The sequence below is a fragment of the Aptenodytes patagonicus genome, chromosome Z, assembly GCF_965638725.1.
Source record: "Aptenodytes patagonicus chromosome Z, bAptPat1.pri.cur, whole genome shotgun sequence".
Lineage (NCBI taxonomy): Eukaryota > Metazoa > Chordata > Aves > Sphenisciformes > Spheniscidae > Aptenodytes > Aptenodytes patagonicus.
Genome location: NC_134982.1, coordinates 13,443,594 through 13,464,521, shown reverse-complemented (window position 1 = coordinate 13,464,521; position 20,928 = coordinate 13,443,594). Strand labels below are relative to the sequence as shown.

The following is a 20,928-nucleotide window of genomic DNA, read 5'->3' as shown; positions in this document are numbered from 1 at the left end:
TGGAGATCCTAGGGCAAAGCTGTACATATTTGCATGTGGCATCTTTTTGATCTCTGTCTCCAGAGGCATATCCTAATTTTAAGAAGCGAGTGGGAATTTGGGAGAGGGAGTTGGCATGTTCCTATTCACCCTTGCCACCATGTATTACCTTATGTGACATGGTCTGTTCCCCATTCATGTAATCTCTAAGTTTTACATTATAAAAACTAAAGAAAAATATACTGGGGAGAATGGCTGCTATGGCTACAGTCTTATTTGGTACTAGTTATGTATACAGGCCTAGCCAAGAGACAGGAGAGTGTCCAAGGTAGTAAGTGGAACCCAAGGAATTGTGTTTGAGTTCTTTTTTGGTATTGTACGATGTGTGACGAACACCTGGAAGGACTTCAGTGACTTCTTGAAGCTTGTTACATTTTGTCTTCACACTGTCTAAAATTGGGGCTTCAAACGGTGGGTTATTTTTCAAGACTCAAAAGAGAAAAACTACAAAATTCTATTTGAAATAATGTTGACTTAATAAAGAAAAAGATAGGTCTCAAACTTTCTCAATACATATAATTTTTGCGGACAATGTTGTTGCCATTGAACTAGAGGGCAGATTCATACAAAGAAAAGGTTATAGTTACAAAACCTGTGTTATATTATTGAGCTCTTTGACATAGAATTGATTTGTACGTGACATACATGACTCTTTAGAAAGTCCAGGAAAGGCCAAGGCATTACATAACCACATTTAAGCCTTCGAAATTCATTTTAAATCATAGATAGACATTCTGCAGTCCCAGTTGCAGTAGGGCATATTTCACCTTCACTTTTTCTTCATAAATGTTACTGCTCTTGCAACAAGTGGATGATAGTTATATCACAGAAAGTAGCTAGAAATCAGTTTAATGATAAAATATTGTAGGAAACAAATGTTTTAAAGTGTCAGTCTAATTATGAGGCCAATTGGAGACAAAAGGCTTTTCCTAGCAGATTTCTGTTGTGTTAGCCACCCTTATTTTCCAGCAATTGAACTATACAAACCTGATTACAATTTCATATATAAAAATGGCTATTTCTTGTTTGCTTTTGCAAGTGGCAATTGTTTTTCTCATTACTTGTTTCAAACATGTTAATGTCACCTTATCACAGCAAGATGGCTACATTCCCCTGCTAGTGTAGTAAACTTTCTCTGTTCCTTTTCTCTTACCTAATTTTTCCCCTCCTCAAAACGAAAGATGCTTCAGACTGGACCTTATAGTCTAAGTTTAATACCAAATACAATTTGCACATATTTTGGGGCTGTGTGTACTCAGTTTCTTGCACAGTCACTTCTGTCCATTGTTTCTATCCAGAGGGACAGAAGCTTCTGTGAACAAGAGCATGGACTCCCCTTCCATCCATCCTTCAGCTCCCTGGGGAAGTATTATATTCAGTTTCCTTGTTCAACTGAAGAATGCTGATTTATGCAAAGGAGAACAGCATCAGTTGTTATATTGCATCACGGCGGTAAAGATGAAAGCTGATCTGAGGTTATTCAGTGGTGTCGGTAGAATTGGCTTTAATCCTGGATGAAGGCAAAATAATTAAATGTGTATTTGTCCTTATCCTCGAGTAGCAAATTCAGTTCTTCCTCAGCAGCAGGAGAGGTCTGGGGCTTCGGTTAGGTGGGGACACAACCTGGTCCTGCTGCATGAGGCCTTGGAGCAAACTCTGGGGAGAAATACGAGACTGGAAGGGCTCACTTGGCTCGCCAGTAGTGCTCTAAGCTGAGAAGCGATTTCACAGGCAGTGAGTGAGGCTCATGGTCTCTCTCTCTTCTTTCCCATTCTCACACCCGGGGTGCTCTTGGGGTATGGATCCTCCTGGTGCCACAAAGAAGCGAGGAAGGTGAAGGTGGGAACTGCTGCTGTGTGATGAGTCCACCATCTCCCAGTGGTATCCGCAGCAGCTCAAGTCTAGGGGCTAAGATGAGGAGCAGTTTTGCCAGCCTAAGCAATCTGCTGCCATGGACACTGACCTCTCCCATGGCTGAATGAGAAATCAACTTATGCAGCTGTGCCTCTTTCCTCCCTTCCTCCCCCAGAAACAACTGACAATTTCCCTACATACAGGATTTGTTTATTCTATTTATTGCATTATGACTCTTTCACTATGACATTTTGGAAATAACTGGCAAGATTTCCTAATTAAATATCCATTTGTGTTATTAACGGATGTTCCAGTGAAGAAAGGGAAATATTTGTGTGGTGTGTTCTGATTTGCTATGATGAAAACCACAGTTTTTAAACCTAACAATGGATTGTTGTTATGGTAAACTGGAAATTCCCTCTGTGAGTCAGGATGCTCAAAGCTCAGGCTGTCCTCTTCCTCTGTGACTGGGGAAGGGACAGCTGCTCAGCAGAACATAATTTGGAGATGTACCCCTTTCTATTCTGTATACAGTGCTCCGCTAGCTGCAACGGTGGTTTCAAGACCCGAGATGTTCACTGCATTGATGTTCGTGAAAAGCGACTTCTGAGGCCTTTTCATTGCCAATTACTTGGATATAAGCCACAACTCAACACTAGTTGTAACGTGGAGCCTTGCTTGCAGTGGCGTGTGGAGCCCTGGAATGAGGTATTGTTCTTTAAAAGAAGCTTTGGGAATGAACAATTAGTTGTCAGTTAGCGGTGGCTGTTAGATCCCATGCTGTTAGGTAAACTTTCTCTCAAAGGAAGACACAGAGTTAGGACCACTCAGAGGCTCTGCAGACCTTGTGCATGGTTACAGCAAAAATTATCACAGACGTTCGTAAGACTTCCCAGAATCATTCTTAGGTTGCATGTGATACACAGCTAGAGCTGTAAATTACCATACCCTGAAAGAGAGAAGCAGATGGCCTGGAAGAAGATTTATTTTAGCTATCCTACTGGATCAGTAAATGTGATTCATTCAGACTGATCCCTTTTGCTGCCATTTTAATGTTGCTTTGTCATCATGATTAATTCAGAATTGTCCTTTACACTTTTGGGCTGCAATTTTATGGGGCCAGAGACTGAGATCAGATGTAAGATAAATCTGACGTTTGGGTCACTTTGTAATATAAATCTGTGCCAACAAACTCATAGGCAGCCAGGCACATATTTATGTCAGCTAAAGCACATGGTCTGACTACATTTTAGTGTTTACTCCCACTAAAAGCAGCCTTGGAGAAAGCGCCACAATGTTTGCGGCACTGTGGACCTGATGCTTTTGGATTTCAAGAGAGGTGATCACATTGCTTCCTTACAGGCCACTGACAAATCACCCCTGCCGTAAGGAGGAGACCAGGATGTGGGTTTCCAGTCAGAGCAGTCAGCAAGGGCTGAAAAAATAAGAGTAGCCAAATGATTGCACCCGTTTGCCACTTAAAATATTTTATAAAAACGCTTGTTCAACCCTGGCAGTTGTTCTCATGCTAAGGATACTGGATAGAATTGGATTGAAAAGGTTCATTTATCAGATGTCAGCTCTGGTCCTATGTCCATAGGGATGCAATTCCTTGTAGGACAGGAACAAGGCATTATGCAAAGTATATCTGGTATCTTATTTCATGTCAGAGTACAAATTTTTTTGTGTATTTCAAGCAGGCTCTACTGCAGAGCTAGTGAATAATAGTAAAAGATCAGTTGGTAAGTAATACTAGAATGTGGACAAAAAAATGTTTAAAAAAATAACCTGGGTCACTGTCTTTGTATGATGCTTTTATTGCCGAACAGTTAATTTATTGTATGGATTGGGTGAATTTCAATGTCCCCAGCCACCTCATAAAAATGAGACGTTGCACCTCATGCACTTGTACTGTCTTCAGTAAATGTAACAGATTAATCCTGCAGACGCCTAACTTCCAATCTCATTCTTGTTGGAGAAGTTACTGTTGCCAGTGGTGCTGCATGAGCAGTTCTGTGTTGCCTGTTCTATGTTGCCGCTTCCACGCTGTCCTATATTCCTTGCATTAATACGTGTCAGGAACAGCTTTCCCCCAAGTATTTTGGACCGATAATGGCTTCTTCCCTGTCTCTTTCCAAGCATATGATGAAATAAATGTCTCAGTTCCCAATATGAAGAGCTTTTCTTCATATTGGGACTGTAATACTTGATATGCAGGCTAGCCTGTACATCTTTCTAAATCACATGGGTCAGTGACATGCTTCTTGTTACCTGTGGCTCCACATTTCTAAACAAAGAACATTTCCTACTGTCTTTATGGTCTGTTTCTGGGTTGTCATCCATTCCCACCTCTCTCCTCATGGGTTTGTGCACCTCTTTTGTTAGTGTTCGAGAACATGTGGTGGGGGCCAGCGAAAGCGACATATCTACTGCCCAGAAGGCGGCTACTGTGACTGGACAAAAAGACCTACTGCCGTTGCATCCTGTAACAGGCAGCCTTGTACGCAGTGGATTAACCAGGCATGGGGCCCGGTAGGATTCAGTTCTTTTTTGTTTTATTTGTTGTCCTGAGTTGGCCATGTTTAGTCGTATTATCCACTTGTCTGTGAACCTCAGTGCCTATGGCAAGTATAGTTTCTTATGCACAGCTGGAGTTACAAAAGAAGATCTTTTGAAAATATTACTAAACGTTTCAGAGCCAGGCCAACACAGTTCCTTCAGGTGATAGACATTGTAGCTTTTACTTTTTGTTGCTGCATTAGATGTAGTTGGATGGAGGGCTGTGGGGTTTTTTTCCTTTTCTAATGAAAAAGGAGTTACCATTGACATTCTTCCATTACAAATTTGAAGTTTTCCACTGGAAGAGGCTACTGGGTAGTAAATTCAACCATGTTCGGTTAGATATAGAATCAGGTAACGTTTCAAGAGGATGACAGGACGAGCATCTTTAGAGAGGGAGGGAAAAGCTTGAATTGCTAATAAAAGTCCCTGACAACATGCCTAGCTGAATCCTTCCAAGTACAACCAGGCTGTTTGATTTGTCTGTGCTTCCAGAGCCTCTCCAGTTATTGTAATGTTTTACTGTTCCAGACTATTTTTTGAGCGGTTGGGGGGTGACCCTTAAAGCAACTTTGTGGAATATTGGACTTGCCCACACAAACAGAAATTCTGAATTTTGACCAATAGCCCTCTACTTTGGCTTCTGGAACTCTAATTGACAAACATGGGGTGTATCTTTGGGGAACCTTCCAGTTTCTGCAATACATGTTTAATCATAAAGAAACTGGTATATCTAATAAACCTTTCCCTCCAGTTTCCTTAACAAACCTATTCATACATTACAAATAGTCCTCACAGCAGAAGAGAATGTGGAAAGTACACCAAAAGGAGCCACAAATAAGGAAATAACGGAGAGTCATTTAACACAGAAAATTTAATAAGTTGGTTTTGACACAAAGCCATTAGATGGGATATGAGTATAATGTAATGTAGAGTTAGTATAACTCTAACACTTAAATATGGAAGTGAAAATGTTGGGACATGCATAAAATAAGCAACTGAATACCAAAATGTATAGCAGCTATTTTACTGATTTATTAATCCCATTTATTTTACTTTATAAAAAAACTATTTTAAACATTAATCTGAAGTTGCCGCAGGAGTACCTAAGATCTTTTAATGTACTTCACACCAGTAATATTGTGTCTTATGCACAGAGATATACATTAGAGAGAGGATAATTTGCAGAAAATTAGGTATTAGGTACCAGTCCTGTCTTCAGCACTAGCTGGCATTCTCTGTCTGTTGAAGTATTTATCTTGCTGGCCACTATTTATCTGAAGAGAAAAAGAATTTAAAATTAACTGGAATTCTCAGATGCTCTGGGATGTCGGAAGAATTAAGTACATTTACAGAATAGTACAGGAAAATGTTCTTTTTTTATGGCCATCTATGTGCCATCAGAACAAGCAGCTGGCAATTGTTTTGTGGTCATAAAGAAAGGGTAACCACAGTGTAAATGTCACCAAAGAAAAAACATCTCACTGAGATTTTTTGAAATCTTCAGCTTGGTCATTTCTAGACCTAACATTGCAATTGATTATTCATGTTTAATTTAGATGGTGAGAAAACACAGGAAACAAAAAATGTCAGTGTGCAGTACTAATTTGGATTACTACTCTCTTACTTTGTAGGACTGGCATTACAGATCCTCCCTCTCCATAGAAAACAGTCCTCTTACCATGGTTACACATTGCAAGATGCTGCATTTGTACTATTTACCCCTCCACTGTATCCTGCCAAATCTGGCCACAATGCACCATGGAGGTGTCTGGATGGAGAATGCAGTACACAAAGTACTTTAGTGTCATTGGTTCTGGATCATACAGCATTTTTAGCTTTCTGTCAAATGTGCTCAAACAGCTCAAATATTGGCATATTACACAATTTCCATGTAAAAAACTTCTATATATGTTAAAATTACTCTTTTTCAGTGCACTGTTTCTTGTGGAGGGGGCATTCAGCAAAGAACTGTGAAGTGCATGAATACAGAAACTAATGAAACTGAAGATGACAGTACGTGTGTGGATAAACCCAAGCCCACAGAGATTCAGAAATGCAATCTGCAAGAGTGCAGGAAAAGTACAGGTATGATAATACACTTGCATCAGACAGTTTCCAAAGAGCTCTCCATTTGTGCTGAGATTCTGCAAAAACTGGAAGCTGACCCAATTTATCAGTTTGTTGTGAATACTACAGGCTCAGTAATTACAGGTCAGCCTAACCTGCTACTGCTCAGCTGCGCCGTTGGTGGAATCATGTTGTCAGGTTCTCCAGCCCTACTGGCCCTGATGGGGAATGCAGTTCTCTGAGCCTGCATCCCTAATTTATGATGCCACAACTAAATGAATAGGTCTGCTTGTATTGACCTGTTTTAGGTAACTCACAGGCTGCCTTGAGGGCTGTGGAAAGACATGCTGTGAATCCAAACAGATGCCATTTCTTAAGACAGATACCCCTATGGGAACTTCAAATTCTGGACTGGGAGTGCAAGCAAGCAAAGTGAGACAGACACTGTAAGAAAAATCTGACTGGCAGTGAACCCAGATACAATCTTGGCACTATGAATTCGGTGTCCCACAGGGTGACGCTGTCTCCAAAATGAAGAGGTGGAGAGAAGTCCTCTTGTGACTCAGGGTGTCCTGTACCTCTCTCCTTCAAGGGCCCAGGAGCCCAGTTGTGTAGATGGTAATAGCCCAGAAAAGAAGTGGCAGGGGAGGGAGGAAGCTTACGGAAGGGTATCTTTATCTGTAGTCTGTGTACTTGCAGTATCCAGCAGGTACCCTCAGGTAAGAACAGCAACAGCTCAGAGTCCTTCTGGAAGAGCCTTCAAAGGCCTTTTGGAGGAGGATTCTTCCCTCTCACAAGTCAAAAGTACAGGTTGAATCTGGCAACGAGACAAGAGGTTGACTCCTGAGAGCAGGGCAGATCTGGCATACACTTGAAAGTGATGCATCACTCCTCCTGCTGTTCAAAGATCTTTAGCACATGTTTTGCCCTAGGGTTGAATTGGTCTGCTTATCTCCTGTCCCTCTCATGTTCAGAAAGACAGACTCAGATAAATACTACCTACACAGATTAGTAATAGTTATTTCTGTGAATAAAATCTCAAGGGGCCAGTAAAACATAAGAAATGCCCTACTGGGTAGACCAGTGGTCCACGCAGCCCAATATTGTGTCTCCAGCAACGGCATTAGAAGATGCTACTTAGGGAGAATACAGGAGTTTAGTCCTTTCCTGTGATTCATTTCCACGGTATTCCTCCAGCACTCCCAACTGGCATTTTAGAGCTATTAAAGGCACCCCTTTCAGTGCCTTTTAGTTTAAATTTATGGAACTTTTTCTATGAATATGTTGCATCCCTTTTTGACCCTGCAATGCTGTCTGCTTCCACCCTCTCCTGTGGCAGCAAGTTCCAGAGGTTCACAGCCTGCTGTGAAAAGAAGTTCTTTTATCTGTTTTAAACTACCTTTATAGTTCCATTGAGTTTCCCTAGTTCCAGTGTTGAGGGATTTGCTGAACAACAGCCTTGCAGTCAGCTAATCCACCACCTTCCTGCTTTTGCAAACCTTGGCTCTCCCCCTAGCCATCTCTTCTCGCAGCTGAGGTCCCCCATTTTGTAATATCTAACTAAATCTGACACATCTCATTTTATTAAAGCTACCACATACCTATCAGCACCATAATACATACAGTACCAGTCCCTGGCTTATTTTCGTGCTGCAGAAATTGAAGCATTGTCAAGCTGAACATATAGTTGCACGTGCCTTGTCTACACTCTTCTGCCTGCCCTGCATGGCTCTGCAGCACACTGCCAGCCCATTGCGCTTGTCTTAAATGCACTATTACAAGAACGTGAAAGTACCAGACTCACAAATCATTGTTGCTAGACTTTCTCTGGTACTTCTTAAAAGCAGAAACATTAAAGTGAAAAACATAGATCAGCTATGTCTGCTGCAAAAGTAAGGCCTCACTGAATGGTAATAAGAGAGCTGTATTTTCCAAGACAGAAGGTCGTGTGAAGTTTAACAGGACCTCTTCACTTAAAAGTCCTAAAATTTCAGGGGGATCAAGCTGACCCATAATACAAAGGAAGAGAAAGCCATCATAAATAAGAGCCTTAACAGGCATGACTGTCTGGCATAAAGCAGTTTAAAATTCTAGAAATACAGATAATTTGTCAGCAAAATATAGCTAATTCTTCTCATCTTCTCCACCATAGGGCTACCCTGCAGCAAAGACCAACTGTCAGTTCGCTTCTGCCAGAGGCTGAAAGGCATTGGCAAGTGCTTGCTGCCGTCAATACAGACTCAGTGCTGCTTCACATGTAGCCAGCCCCGAATTCGTAACAAAGCAAGATACTGGGATCAGCGAGTCCTCAAACGACAAAATTACACTAAATCTAGAAGAAAATCACCTCAAAACCAAGAAAACAACAACCAAGCTTCTTGGCACTAGCTGGTTTTTATCTAGTTGTTTTGAGTAGGGCTTGTGTTTACAGGTTTTATGCTCCTTTTTTTTCTGAACCATCCAACATAAATGGAAATCTGTGATCAAAACTGGGAAAACACATCCCTTAGGGTTATCAGTCCTGTTTTACTGCTTCAAATTTTTCTCTGTAATAGTCCAAAATTTGTAACACAATTTGCAATGTACCAGCAGCTAGTACTTCTTAGGCATGCATAGAGACTAGAAACAAGCTTGCAAGAATTTTTGTATTTCTTTAAATGAATATTTCACTTGTTCTGTCTTCCATCTCTTTTCCGAAACCCACTTGAAACAGCAGCACCACTTACTCAAGTGCTGAGTGAAGGTGGCCGATGGGGCAGCAGACACAGACCTGCACTGTGGGCCAGATCCCCCTGTGCTCACTCATTTTTCTGTCTTTAGGAATCAAGGTGAAGTGGCAGTGTTTCTCCAAATTGTTTGCTCACTTCATAAATTTAAAAGCAGAGTTTTATAATAACTGACTATGATATGCAGGACAAATTGAAACATTGGATTTTTCAAAAGAAAAATTGTTCATTTAGTACTTCACTGAACCTCTAAAGGATACCTCAGCAATAGCCTGTCCTGGCCAGTTTTCTTCTGCTACAAATGCCTCGCTGTAACCTGAAAACCCCACCAAATATGGGATGTTAAGTTCCCAAATATGTTTTAAGCAACATTTCTTGGTATCATGAAAGCAAAGCTGTTGGCATCTACCACCTTAACAGATGGACTGTAATTCACAGCAATATTCAGCGATAGAGCTATCATTTAATCCAGTATCTCCTAGTAGAGTGTAAGCCCACATCCACAAGAGTACTTTATCACCTCACTCACAGCAAACTTTTCCCCCAGTGCAAATCCTTGATCATAGTGAGGCTGAGGGCACCTGGGACAGGAGTCCGAAACCCAGAGTATCTGTGTAGCTCTGGGCCTCAGGCATTAGGAGAGCACTAGTCAAATAGCATATCTGTTTTGCTATTGAAGAAAATGGCAGAACAAACTTTAGGGAGACCAGATTGGACACTTTGAAGCAAAGCTGGGCATTTTCTAAAGAGCTGGACAGAGTCTGACATTTAGATTCCTTTGAAATTCAGTAGGATTTGGACACCTTGGTTCTTCACACTCTTTTGAAAATCGCAGATTTACTCCCTAGCTACCTGACAATTTGAGATTGTAAAACAGAGAAATGTCATATTTTATGCAGTGTAGAGTGAGACACATAGCCATGAATCCAAGTGTCACTACGCTTACAGAGCTATGACTAGCAATAGCCCTATTTCTAGACAGACTTTTATGAAAGTTAATAGAAATATTTGGGCCTGGCTATAATGTATTAATCTAATGATGGCCACAAGTCTAATTGTCCTTTTTCATAGGTTTGTGACCTTTGGCTAAGGGCTCACTTCTTCACTTGAAGTCTCTGGGAGTTCAGGTTATGCAGCATGGTAAGGTTAGATTTATTAACTTCTGTGATGGCAATATAACCCCAGTTATAGGTGCTGATAAAACTTAAAATCCACTGTTAAAAATATGGTGCTAGTATAACAGATGTGGGGGATGACTTACAATGGTGCATGCACATGCATGTGTGTACATAGCATACATGCAGATACTCGTAAAATAATACCTGTCTATGGTGTTGCTGGCCAATGCCAGACATAATGCTTTTTAAGTTTCACAGTGTGCTTATGTCCTTCTGAGGTCCTGAATGGCTACTGACCTTTTGAGCAATAGAAATCTGGGCAGTTCTTATTCCACTGGACACAGAAATATTGAATCATATGAAGGAGTGGAGGTGTCCCATCTGATTCAGGAAGCATTTGGGCAGGGCTTGGCCTCAGGCTGCATTGTGTAGAGCAGAGCCTGTACTGCTACATCCAAGGCAGTTCTCTGATGGCCAAACAACCTAGACTGGTGGACAGTGCAGATGCTTCTGATGTTCCCAGAAGCATCTTGCAGGATTTGGGCAGGACAAAGTTAGATTCACTTCAGAGTCAGACTCTTCTATGCTCAGAGGTACCTGCAACGTTTTATCCACAGAGGTCAGCAGAAGTGGGCCATCAGGTATGTAAGCTAATAAGAAAGGGGCTGACTGAGTGGATATAGTGCAGGTGGGAGGAAAAGTGCCTGGGGGGCTTGTCCCTTCCGGTGCTCCTTATGGCTAGTGAGGAGTAAAGCCATTTCTGGCTTCATTGTTTTCTTCAGGGAGCTGTAATTTCATTTGAAAAGCATAAAAGTGAATAAATTATATTATGGACATTAATCAAAATAATCTTTCTACCCAGGGAAGCACAGTCACCGCTGTGCTTAAACGCGATGCGATGCATTGAGTGCATCACTCTCCCAGCTTAAAACTTTAGGGAAAAGACTGTGACAACAACATGAACTGTTCTAATAGAGCAGTGCCACTGCTGTATTTTACATAGGTTCTTACATGGCACTCATCAGCCTAGTATGTCCTCTGTGCTAATAATATGTGCAGTCACCTCTGCCACCCATTTAGCAAGATTCCTTTCTTATGACATATCTCTTTTTAAGTAAAGGTGGATTTATGATCCTAACCCAGATGGTCACTATTCTTAAAACTGAATAGAGCGTTAAGTGCAGAGGCATAATATCATTATATTATCATATTAGCCTGAGACACATCAGCTTCAACAGGTTGCTCAGGAAAAAATGTGTATTTGGCACATTCACTGCTTGTTCTAACATTTCAAGGTTTAAAAAGCAAACTACGATGACATATTTGTTTCAAGCTTCAATAAATGGCATTGCTTATGTCTCATGTCTCTGGTATTTTGTGTTTCCAGTGCAAGAAGATTCATAAGACAGAATTCCAAGGAAAAAAAGATACCTTAGAAGGTATCTTTTCTATTCCAGGGGAATCCTTATCATTGAAGTATTCTGATACTTGATACTCCAACATAAAAGAGATCATTAAAAAGGGTGAGGGAAAAAGTAGCGGAATAAAGCATGGTGCTAAGTAAAAATACACATTAATAGGCTTAGTTATTTCCTATGAAATAGATGACATCTTACCACTTCCAGTCCAAGCAGATGTGCCTTAACTCCTTGGCAGCAGATGTGTGCATGTCTATTGTGAGATGCATTTGTTTTCCTGAACAGTTGCATACAATATGATCATGCCCACTCCCCCACTACTCCCCAGAATCTTTTCAATACTCAAGTTTTGCAAGTACTGCTGATGCTGATGCCCAGAAAACTTAATCGGACTAACCCTGTTCCTTGACATGCAGCCCAGGAGCACAGGCATTGCAGTTAGGCATCCATGCTTGGGTAGAGAGCACCATCAGTTTGCACTCAGTTACCAAACTCCACCCATGCATCCATCCATGGGTTCAGCCTCATAACACCCTATGAAGTTGCAGGCAGATGCTCCTTCTTGCTTCACAAAGTAAGTGTGGATCTCCAGCCTACAGGGGCAGCATCCTGCACAGGTGCTCTAAGGGAGAGGAATGAATTGAATTGAGAAATGAGTTGAAGCTCTCTCCACTTTGCAGAGGCTCTTTAGGCATTCACTGTATAATCTGCTGCACAACACACAGCCTGACGAGCAGTTCCTGCTGTCTGCTGCACTATGTGGCATGGCTTGCTGCACTTCTTTGGCCTGGCCAGCCATGCAGCACCCACCAAAGGAACTGCCTTTTGGCTGCCTAGCATCAGCTTGAAATGAAATCAGCATGCAGGGAAAACATTGTGCTTGTGGCTCTAGTGATTCCCTCCATGATTTTAGTAGAAATAGAATGTGGGTGGATTTGAGCAATCAGTTGTCCGTCTTCCCCATGACTGCGTCTGTCAGTCAGTGGCTTTACCAGTATTATAGAAACACATGAGAAGTGTTTGATATTGCCCATGCTTAAGTAGAATTAAGTGTACGTAATGTAGATGTAAGCATCCAGGGATAGCTACAGGGAGAAGTTATCTACTACATTTCATAAGTAACCACTGACTGATTGTCTGCTAATTATTATATATGCAACCTCCATCTGTCCATTCTACAAGTTGGTTTAGGGCACTCTGAGATCCAGGACACTGCTCAGGAAGACCCTGAATGTCACACATAGTGACAGCAAACTCTGCATCGCGTGTGCCTCAAACTGTCAGGTACCATCTTGCAACTCACTGACAGGAGGATGTTGGGTGTCTTCCTTCTGTAAGCCTTTCTAAGGCTGCTGGCTGCAAGGGTGAGTGTGGTCTGTGGCACCTAGTGACAGCAGCCCTGCTGTGAACCAGCTCTGGGTAAGCCAAAGGCCGGATAAGCGTCCTCACCATCAACGTGGAATAACTTATTTCTTCAGTTGGATTTCACATAGGGTCTGATCTCATACTCTGCAATCCTAGCGGGGTAGGCAGTGAGGTGTGTATAGGTGTGAGTCTCATTAGTACCTAAATGTGAAAACAGCTACTTTGTGGTATCAAGGCACAATCAGAACCAGACCTTTTCAGGAGGAGATTTCTAGGTGTGCAGGCTCTCTGCCAGCAGGAGCACACTTGCGTGATGATGGGATGAGGCGAGAGAGAAGTAGGGATTTGAGGAGTGGCGTTCCAGACAGAAGCACTTAATGCAGCAGCACTGACAGATTAATTTTGTGGATACAGAAACACAGTACATTGGAGACTTAAGAGGGAGAAATTTCAGCCCTCTTGAAGTGAATGTCCTAGATGTCCTTGTTTTCAGTGGGTTATCGTGTTCCCCTGGAGAACAGGACTTAGTGGCAGACACCTCTCTCTTCACCGGACTGACTAATCCAACTGTGTTTACGGGGACTCATTCTGCTACAGAATGGTGATTAGTAAGAAACCTGGTTTATTGCTGCTGCCCAGCACTGAAGTCTCCCCAGCCCTTACACCTGCAGGTGGTAGGATATGGGGAGCTCACATAAGAATATTGCTTATTTCTGTGACTGATTGATACCAACCTCCTCCTTTCTCTTAATGAACAAATGCAGGTATCTCCAGCACATCCACAGGAACAAAACCTGGGATATGTTAGCCAAGGAGTACAAGTCTCTCCTACAGACATGGTGGTTGCAGCAGTAAGAGCCAGGAGGATGAGCAATAACTACAGTACCCTCAGAGTGGCCAACCATCTTCTGTAAGCTGAGGTGCCTGGGTTTTGGGAGGAATCTGTGGTGACTGTGTGAAAACCAGGAAGTTGTTAAGTATCTGGGCTGCTATCGGATGCCTACTTGAAAGACACAATCAAATCAAAAAGAAAATTTATTAAGGTTCTTAAGGGCTTCTGCTAGTTCACTGTTACCATTATGAGTCACTAGGTGTAGCTTTTACTAAATCAAAGTTAAAGATGTGGAACAGAGGAAAATAGTTACTTGGAGGGACTGGGTGTTTTGGGGAGGCAGTCTTTTGCTAGACCTCTGGAGTTATCTCTATCTCTGTCATGTTACAAGCAGGTGAGAAGACGGTCCTCAGCAGCCGTCTGTTCTCCACTGGACCCAGTGACTCAGTGGCTTTGGCTGGGGGCTGAGACATGACGTATCCCTTCTCCTTATATTGACTGCGGAGAACAGTACTTTTGGGGCTCATGAAGGCTAATGAGTCAAAGAGGCCTGCCCCAAGCCTGGTCCGTGAGAGCTGCAGACTGAATTCCCTTCAGAATTGAAAGGGAAGGGGTTGAGCCCAGCTTCCTAATTAATAGGCCAATACAGTGCCCAAGGCACTGAGCAAAGGACACGGTGTAAGAGTCAGCTCTTACTGTGCCATAAAGGCAGAACAGAAACCCTGAATTCCCTCTTCTTTAGCATGAAGTCTCAATAAATGAAAGAAGGGGGGAACCTTGGATTTTAAGACCTTAAGGGTTGTCTTGGATTTGAGTAAATACTATCTGCTAGCAAAAAAAGAACTCTGTGTAGAGGCTGGGGGAAGCTGGAAGCAAGAACAGGCTGCATGTGGGGTCAAGCCAGTTCTTTGCAAATTAGAAGGGGAGTCCCAGGCAGGTTAAGGTCACTGTACATGCGAGCTTTTCAAGGCAGCGCGTGGCTTTACTGCAGCAGTAATCCTTGGGATGTGAACAGCCGCCCAGTGCTGCCCTCTCGTAATGCCACATCTGTGGTCCTGCTTGCCGGACTGCCTGGGCAAAGGGCACTGCTGTTTACTGTAGTGCTGGTGTTAGGGAAAATTCCCACTGGGAACGTTGGCATGCTGGAGCGATGGCAAACGTGGCGTTAATGGGAAACCACCAAAAGGAAAGCTCCAGCGTGAGGGAATCTGATTAATGAACTAGCAGAGAGGGAATGCTTTATTACAAACCCATGAGGACTCTCTGTGAACTGGAGTGTAGTGAATTTTCAAGCTCCCCACACGCTTATTTACACAGATGGTAGTCATGGAGAGGCTATGTTTTCTGTCTATTCTCCTGCATCTGTTATCTGTTTCATACAATAGCTGAACTAATGAAGCTTGAGATTAAATTACCTCTTATCTACTATGTTCGCTTCGAAGTATATTATGTGGTTGTTTGGCTCTGGAAGTAAAAATATGTTGTCATGTTATAATATATGGAAGTCTGATTCAGACTCATAACAAACAGTGCTGGCTTATAAAACTACTGTCCTTTGCTGTGATGCCTACTATCTGAAAGCTAATTGAATGGCATTTTTCTCCAGAGGAAAACTGCAAATTCTTTTCTATGTGTCCCTGTCCCTAGTCCTGGCCTTCATGGGACATAGCCCTGGCTCTGGTAGTCAAAGCAAGTCACTGGAATAACTTACGCACTGAAAGACCAGTGAGATTCTGCCCCCAGCTAAAAGCAGGCTGCGCCAGACCCTGCACCCAGCAGCTGTGGACCTAGATGAAAAGTGACTGACTTTACTCCTCCTGCCCATCTGATGAGATGTTGAGCCCAGGTGGTCTTGGCTTCACAGCCATGTCAAATTTTATTGCATCTGAGCCGAGGAGAGGCCATGAGCATCCTCAGGCTCCAGCATGATGCAGGAGTTTGCTTACAGCAGATGCCCCCCTTGTTAGCAAGTGCTCCCTGTATGTGACCTGGAAGCTGACGGTTCCCTGTTGCTCCCAGGTCACTTCATTTCTATTCATCCCTATCTTTAGGCAAGGAGGCAGAGGGGATGTTGCAGCAGCCAGACCCTGTTAATGGGAGCAGAAATGGGTCTCGGTAATTATTGTAGTTACACGTTCAGCTAACTTGATTTTGGCTGAAGCTTCCTGCTGGCTCCTGCTCCCCTCCCACAAGGACACAGTCTGATTGACAAGGGTACCCTCGTTTATATGGGGACCCTGCTGGGAGCAGGCAGTGCTGGCATAAAACCCGTTCAAGGATGCTGAGGCTTTTGATCTGCTGCTCCTTTGCCTCTTCGACACCCACTCAGGCTCAGCTTCAGTCCGCTTGACCTGCATTCACCCTCCAAATAGAAAATGTGTCTTTCACCCCTTGTTGGACTCACGGTATCCAAAAGAGTGGTGAGATGGGGAACACAAAAACATTCTCTGCCGAGCTCAACAAATCCTTTGAGCAACCCATGTCTCTGGGTTCACTGACTGCTGTTGTTACAAGGATGTGAGGAGGCAAAAAGTGTCCACTAATACAAAGGAAGCTTTGTCCAAGGAGCTTTTATCCTGCTGCTGTGACTGCCATGGCCATGACCCTTACTGGGTCTGAAACTGCAGAAAGGTAATCAAGACTGGAGTTGAACTTTTCCATCTGCTACAGCCAGTCACCCTTGCCCTAGGTGCAGAATGAGTTTGTCTGTGTAAATGTGAAATTTTTGTTAAGCGGCAATAGGGACAAACTGCTAGAAAGTTTAGTTGCTGAAAAGTGGAGTGTCGGAGTGTTTGAAAGCTTTTGCACATTAAGTCAGGTTCCGTGAGAAATCATGAATGATGTCAAAACTGATAATTTTGATATTTCTGAAATGAAATGTTTCTGTTGGGGAACGTAGGTGGGTGCTGTTCACAGGACAGAAACTGTATTGGATGGTTCGTCCATCAGCTGCCATTTGCTTGGAGTTCGCATTTGGATTAGGTACCTAGCTGCAAATTGGTGTGAGTGCCGTTAGTGCAGGTATGTGCAGGATGTCAGAGTAGTCCCTTTCCAGTCTTTCGTCTTGATAGAATTTTCCACTATATAGTGCCAATTATGGCAGCACAGACAGTATAATGTGATATTTAGGGCTGTCAGCTGAGAGCAAGGAGCAGTCCCCTCTCCAGCACACAGGGAAACATCTCAGTTTCATCTTGACCCTAGATGATCTTTTTTTTTTTTTTAATAAATAATCAGTCATCTGAGGAAGAAACAGTTACCCAGAAAAGCTATTTATTTTCTGGTGGCCAGACACATTGTGCTGGTTTTATACAGGAAATCTGCTAAGCACAAAGCTGAAAGTTGTTGGTTTCACTGGGTGTGTTTTACTAGCTGATGGCCAAGGCAAGTTGATACTGAATTGGCCCAGTAAGCAATTACCGAAAGTCCCCAAACAGATTTATAAGGTATGTCTGACTGACTCCCATTGTTTCTGCACACACAGGGCTGTCATGTGCTTGAGTCTGAAGACCTTTTACAGGGGAAACAATAAAATAAGTCTCTGAGGAAAGAACATTGCGTATCCTCTACAATAGCTCATGCCACCTCTCCCTCTCGGATGGGAGTTGCCTGCTGAGATGAAAATGTGCTGTATATGGAGCACAAAATCCACTGTAGATTAGAGCTACACAGGCAGTGGGTTTCTTTCTCCTCTTTCATCATCTTTATTTATTGTTTTCCTTTACATTTGGTGAATGACTTTAAATATTTAGCCCTAAATTAGTGAATTAAGGTTGCTAGTAAGAGGACTGTTGCATCCTTAACAGTACTTGTTCTGACCAAAGGAAAAGTATGTTCTTAATTTGAGCTATGCGGAGGTTGTGTCCCAGTGAAATCAAGACATCTTGTTTGCTCATGAGTTGGGCTGCTAGGATGACTGAAACTCCCAATTAACCTCATGTTTCATTACTACACATTTTCAAGCTTTTTGCCTTTTGCCAGCTGCAATTTTTGTACCTTCTGCTTCCAACCTCAGGACTGTGCTTTTTCTTTCAGTGCCAGGAATAGGTGCAGCCTCCATTAGAAATCTATTCCACAGAGAGGTGCTTGCGAACTTTGGTCAAATCACCTCCCTTAAATGAAATAAGTACACTGAGTTTCTTCAGTTATTCCAAGGCGTATTTCATGGACTTCAATTTTTTCTGTTCTGTTTTTGAACCCTTAAAATTTTCACTTTGAAGTGCAGACACATAAACTTGCTACAGTATTGCAAATCTGGTCTTGTTACTGCACGCAGCATTGGTATTCTGTTACTTTTTCAGGGTCAAATTCTATGTATTACAGCTCTAGCATTAGGTTATAAACATAAACTCAGTTGGTAGTTTGCCATTACTATGCTGCTATTTTCCAATGTCATGAACTTCAGCAAACAGCCCCCCGCATATATATCACGTCTCATCTTTGCCTTTAGTTTTTCTTCCTTTATGAAAGCAGATCTTTAAATTCCACTGACTTCAGCAAGTGACCCAGTTCACCCTATCTAACCAATCTCCCTCATTTACTGTCTTGCCAATTTTTGTGTCATCTGCAAATATTCTCAGCACTGATTTCCTGTTTTCTTCCAGATCACCAATACAGATATTTAATAGCAGGAATATCTCTCTACAGGAATTAAAGTGTTTGGTTGATGTTTCCCTTGTATATTATTTTTATGATGAATTCTGAATGTGCTTGTGCTTAACATAGTGGTAGTTTATACAAACAAAATATTGCATGGGGCAAAATGAATTTTTTCACAGATATCTTTTGTCCAGTCCAACCAAGCCCGTTGTCTGATGGAGGGAAGCTATGTTAGGGTTGTGGTTTACTGAAGTTTCAACCTCAAGACACACTCAAAACATGCTCAACAACAGCTTTGAAATGTCTTTGATCTCAGCTTTCTGTCAGCATAACCATTGAGATATCTTTGGGTCAGCTGGCCGGTTGCCATCTTAAACATCAAAATGGGAAGAAAGCAAAATAAGAGACTTGTAGAGGAGATCTATTGCATGATATGCTTCTCTGTTGCCTTTTGACACTTCTAATTATGCATTTGAAATCATAGGAATTTTGAAAACTTAAGCAGCTGCTGTTCCAACCAGCTGCAGACCAGCACATGGGAACAGCGAGACTCTGGGAATTTGTTACAGCAGAGGAAAAACTTCATCTGGCTTCTCTTTACACTAATGGCTGATATGCTGACTGTAAAGCTTCAACTTAGAGATGTTCCTAGGACATCCCCTGAAGCTGTCTGCCAGGAACGTGCAGGCCTAGTGTTTACAGCTGGATGAAGCCTGGATATGAAAGCACCTGAACTCTATAGAGCGAGGATGGCACTGATGTGTGCCGTCACACATGGCAGAGGTTACACACCTTGTTTCTGTAGACCGTGCGCTGAGACACAGCCGCAAAAACCCTATTGCTTCTGATGTGTGGCAGCAGCAACAGGGACCACCAGGGAGTTGTGTGTGCTTGCAGCTTTTCTGGATCCAGGCAGGAGCACTGTCTCCTTGCAGAGCCCAGGCTGAGCATCCCTTTAGCACATCTGAGGGGGTTATGATGTGGGAGATCCTGATTTTGAAAGTCTTCCTGAGCCAATACTTCTATGTGCCTGAAGATTTGATCAGCAGGGAAGCCTGCAATGGGAGATGCTGTGCTCCAGGCTCATGTTGGAAAAGGTGCATCCCAATCCCAGGCTGCCACCTTGGTGCACAGAGGCATTAATCCAGAGCCTTCTTCCTCTTCCCCAGGGGCCATTAGCTGGCCATGGCTCCTGCAGAGTAAAATCAAATCAAGGAAGGCAGGCTGGCAAGGGAGCTGGCTGTCCTTATCACTGCCTTAATTGAGCAAATAATCCTAAAGATCTCTATAGGTGAAGCCAGGAACAGCTGCTTTTGATCTAGGGAGACTAGTCTAGATCAGTAACAGCTTAGAAGGGAAAATATATTGTTTTATAAGCAGATCCAGCTACTGCTAGTTTGGAGGAGAAAGAAGGCAACTTGGAATGCCGGAAATTTGTGAGAGGAAGCAGGTGACAGTGACCTTGTTACAAATCCAGGTGCTCTTTGGACCTGCTCGCCTAGTAATGGGCTGTGATCCCTCCGGATGGATCCCAAAAGCACAACCATAAGCTTGTGGTCAGGCAAAACATCCACAGACAACTCCAAAGCAGTGGTAGCTATTGATGACTGATAAAATGAAGTCAAAATGTGTCCGATTTTCATAAGAGAAGGAATTTCATTATCTCCGTGAAGGACTTGCCACTTCCCCCTTGTGCCACCACTGTATAAGCTTGTGAAGAAGGAATAATTTGCTTCTGAATTGACAATTTGGGGAATGCTTGTCTTCAATGATCTGAGCTCACTCTTTGTTTAGCCATTTTATGACTGAAAATGCCACCTTCAATATGAAATAATACCAGGTATTATTTCAAATGTCAATGGTATCTAGCTTATAAAATAACAGCTGGACTCTGAATCTCTAGACAGTTCAGAACTGGAGCTGGTCAGGAGTTTTTTCATGGATAAAAAGAGACTTTACTGAAGATATTTTGTTCAACTGTGGGAAGCTCAGAATTCATTTTAAAAAATGACATATTTTAGAATAAATGACATCTTATTAGACAAAGTGATATTTTTTTTCCATAGGAAAAAAAAAGAATATTGCCATAGCTAACATCTTCCTTTCAAAGTGAAGTCTTGGCAAAGTTGTAGTTCTCAGTGAAAAGCTGACAAGCAATCAAAACCTTGACCTGTGCCTATTTGTTTGACCCTCTGTGCGGTCCTAGCAACTACTGAGAAATAACACTTAACATGTTTCTGAAATGATAGTGTTAACTCCGATGTCCTGTCTAATTTCCTTTCTGTGCCTACATTTTCCCCCCCATAAAGATTGGAGGAATACTGCATGGTAACTGATGAGCTGTGCTA

The 20,928-nt window shown here is 42.5% G+C and overlaps 1 protein-coding gene across 1 annotated transcript in view; it reads left to right on the top strand.

The window, feature by feature from the left end:
• Positions 1-9,264, top strand: part of ADAMTS12 (ADAM metallopeptidase with thrombospondin type 1 motif 12) — a 171,318-nt gene extending 162,054 nt beyond the window's left edge. The window contains exons 21-24 of the mRNA XM_076362753.1: positions 2,428-2,601; positions 4,279-4,425; positions 6,387-6,540; positions 8,675-9,264. Of these exons, the coding sequence (XP_076218868.1) occupies positions 2,428-2,601; positions 4,279-4,425; positions 6,387-6,540; positions 8,675-8,910 (711 nt within the window). The 3' untranslated portion in view covers positions 8,911-9,264. The remainder of the gene's footprint in view (positions 1-2,427; positions 2,602-4,278; positions 4,426-6,386; positions 6,541-8,674) is intronic.
• Positions 9,265-20,928: the final 11,664 nt, after the last annotated feature.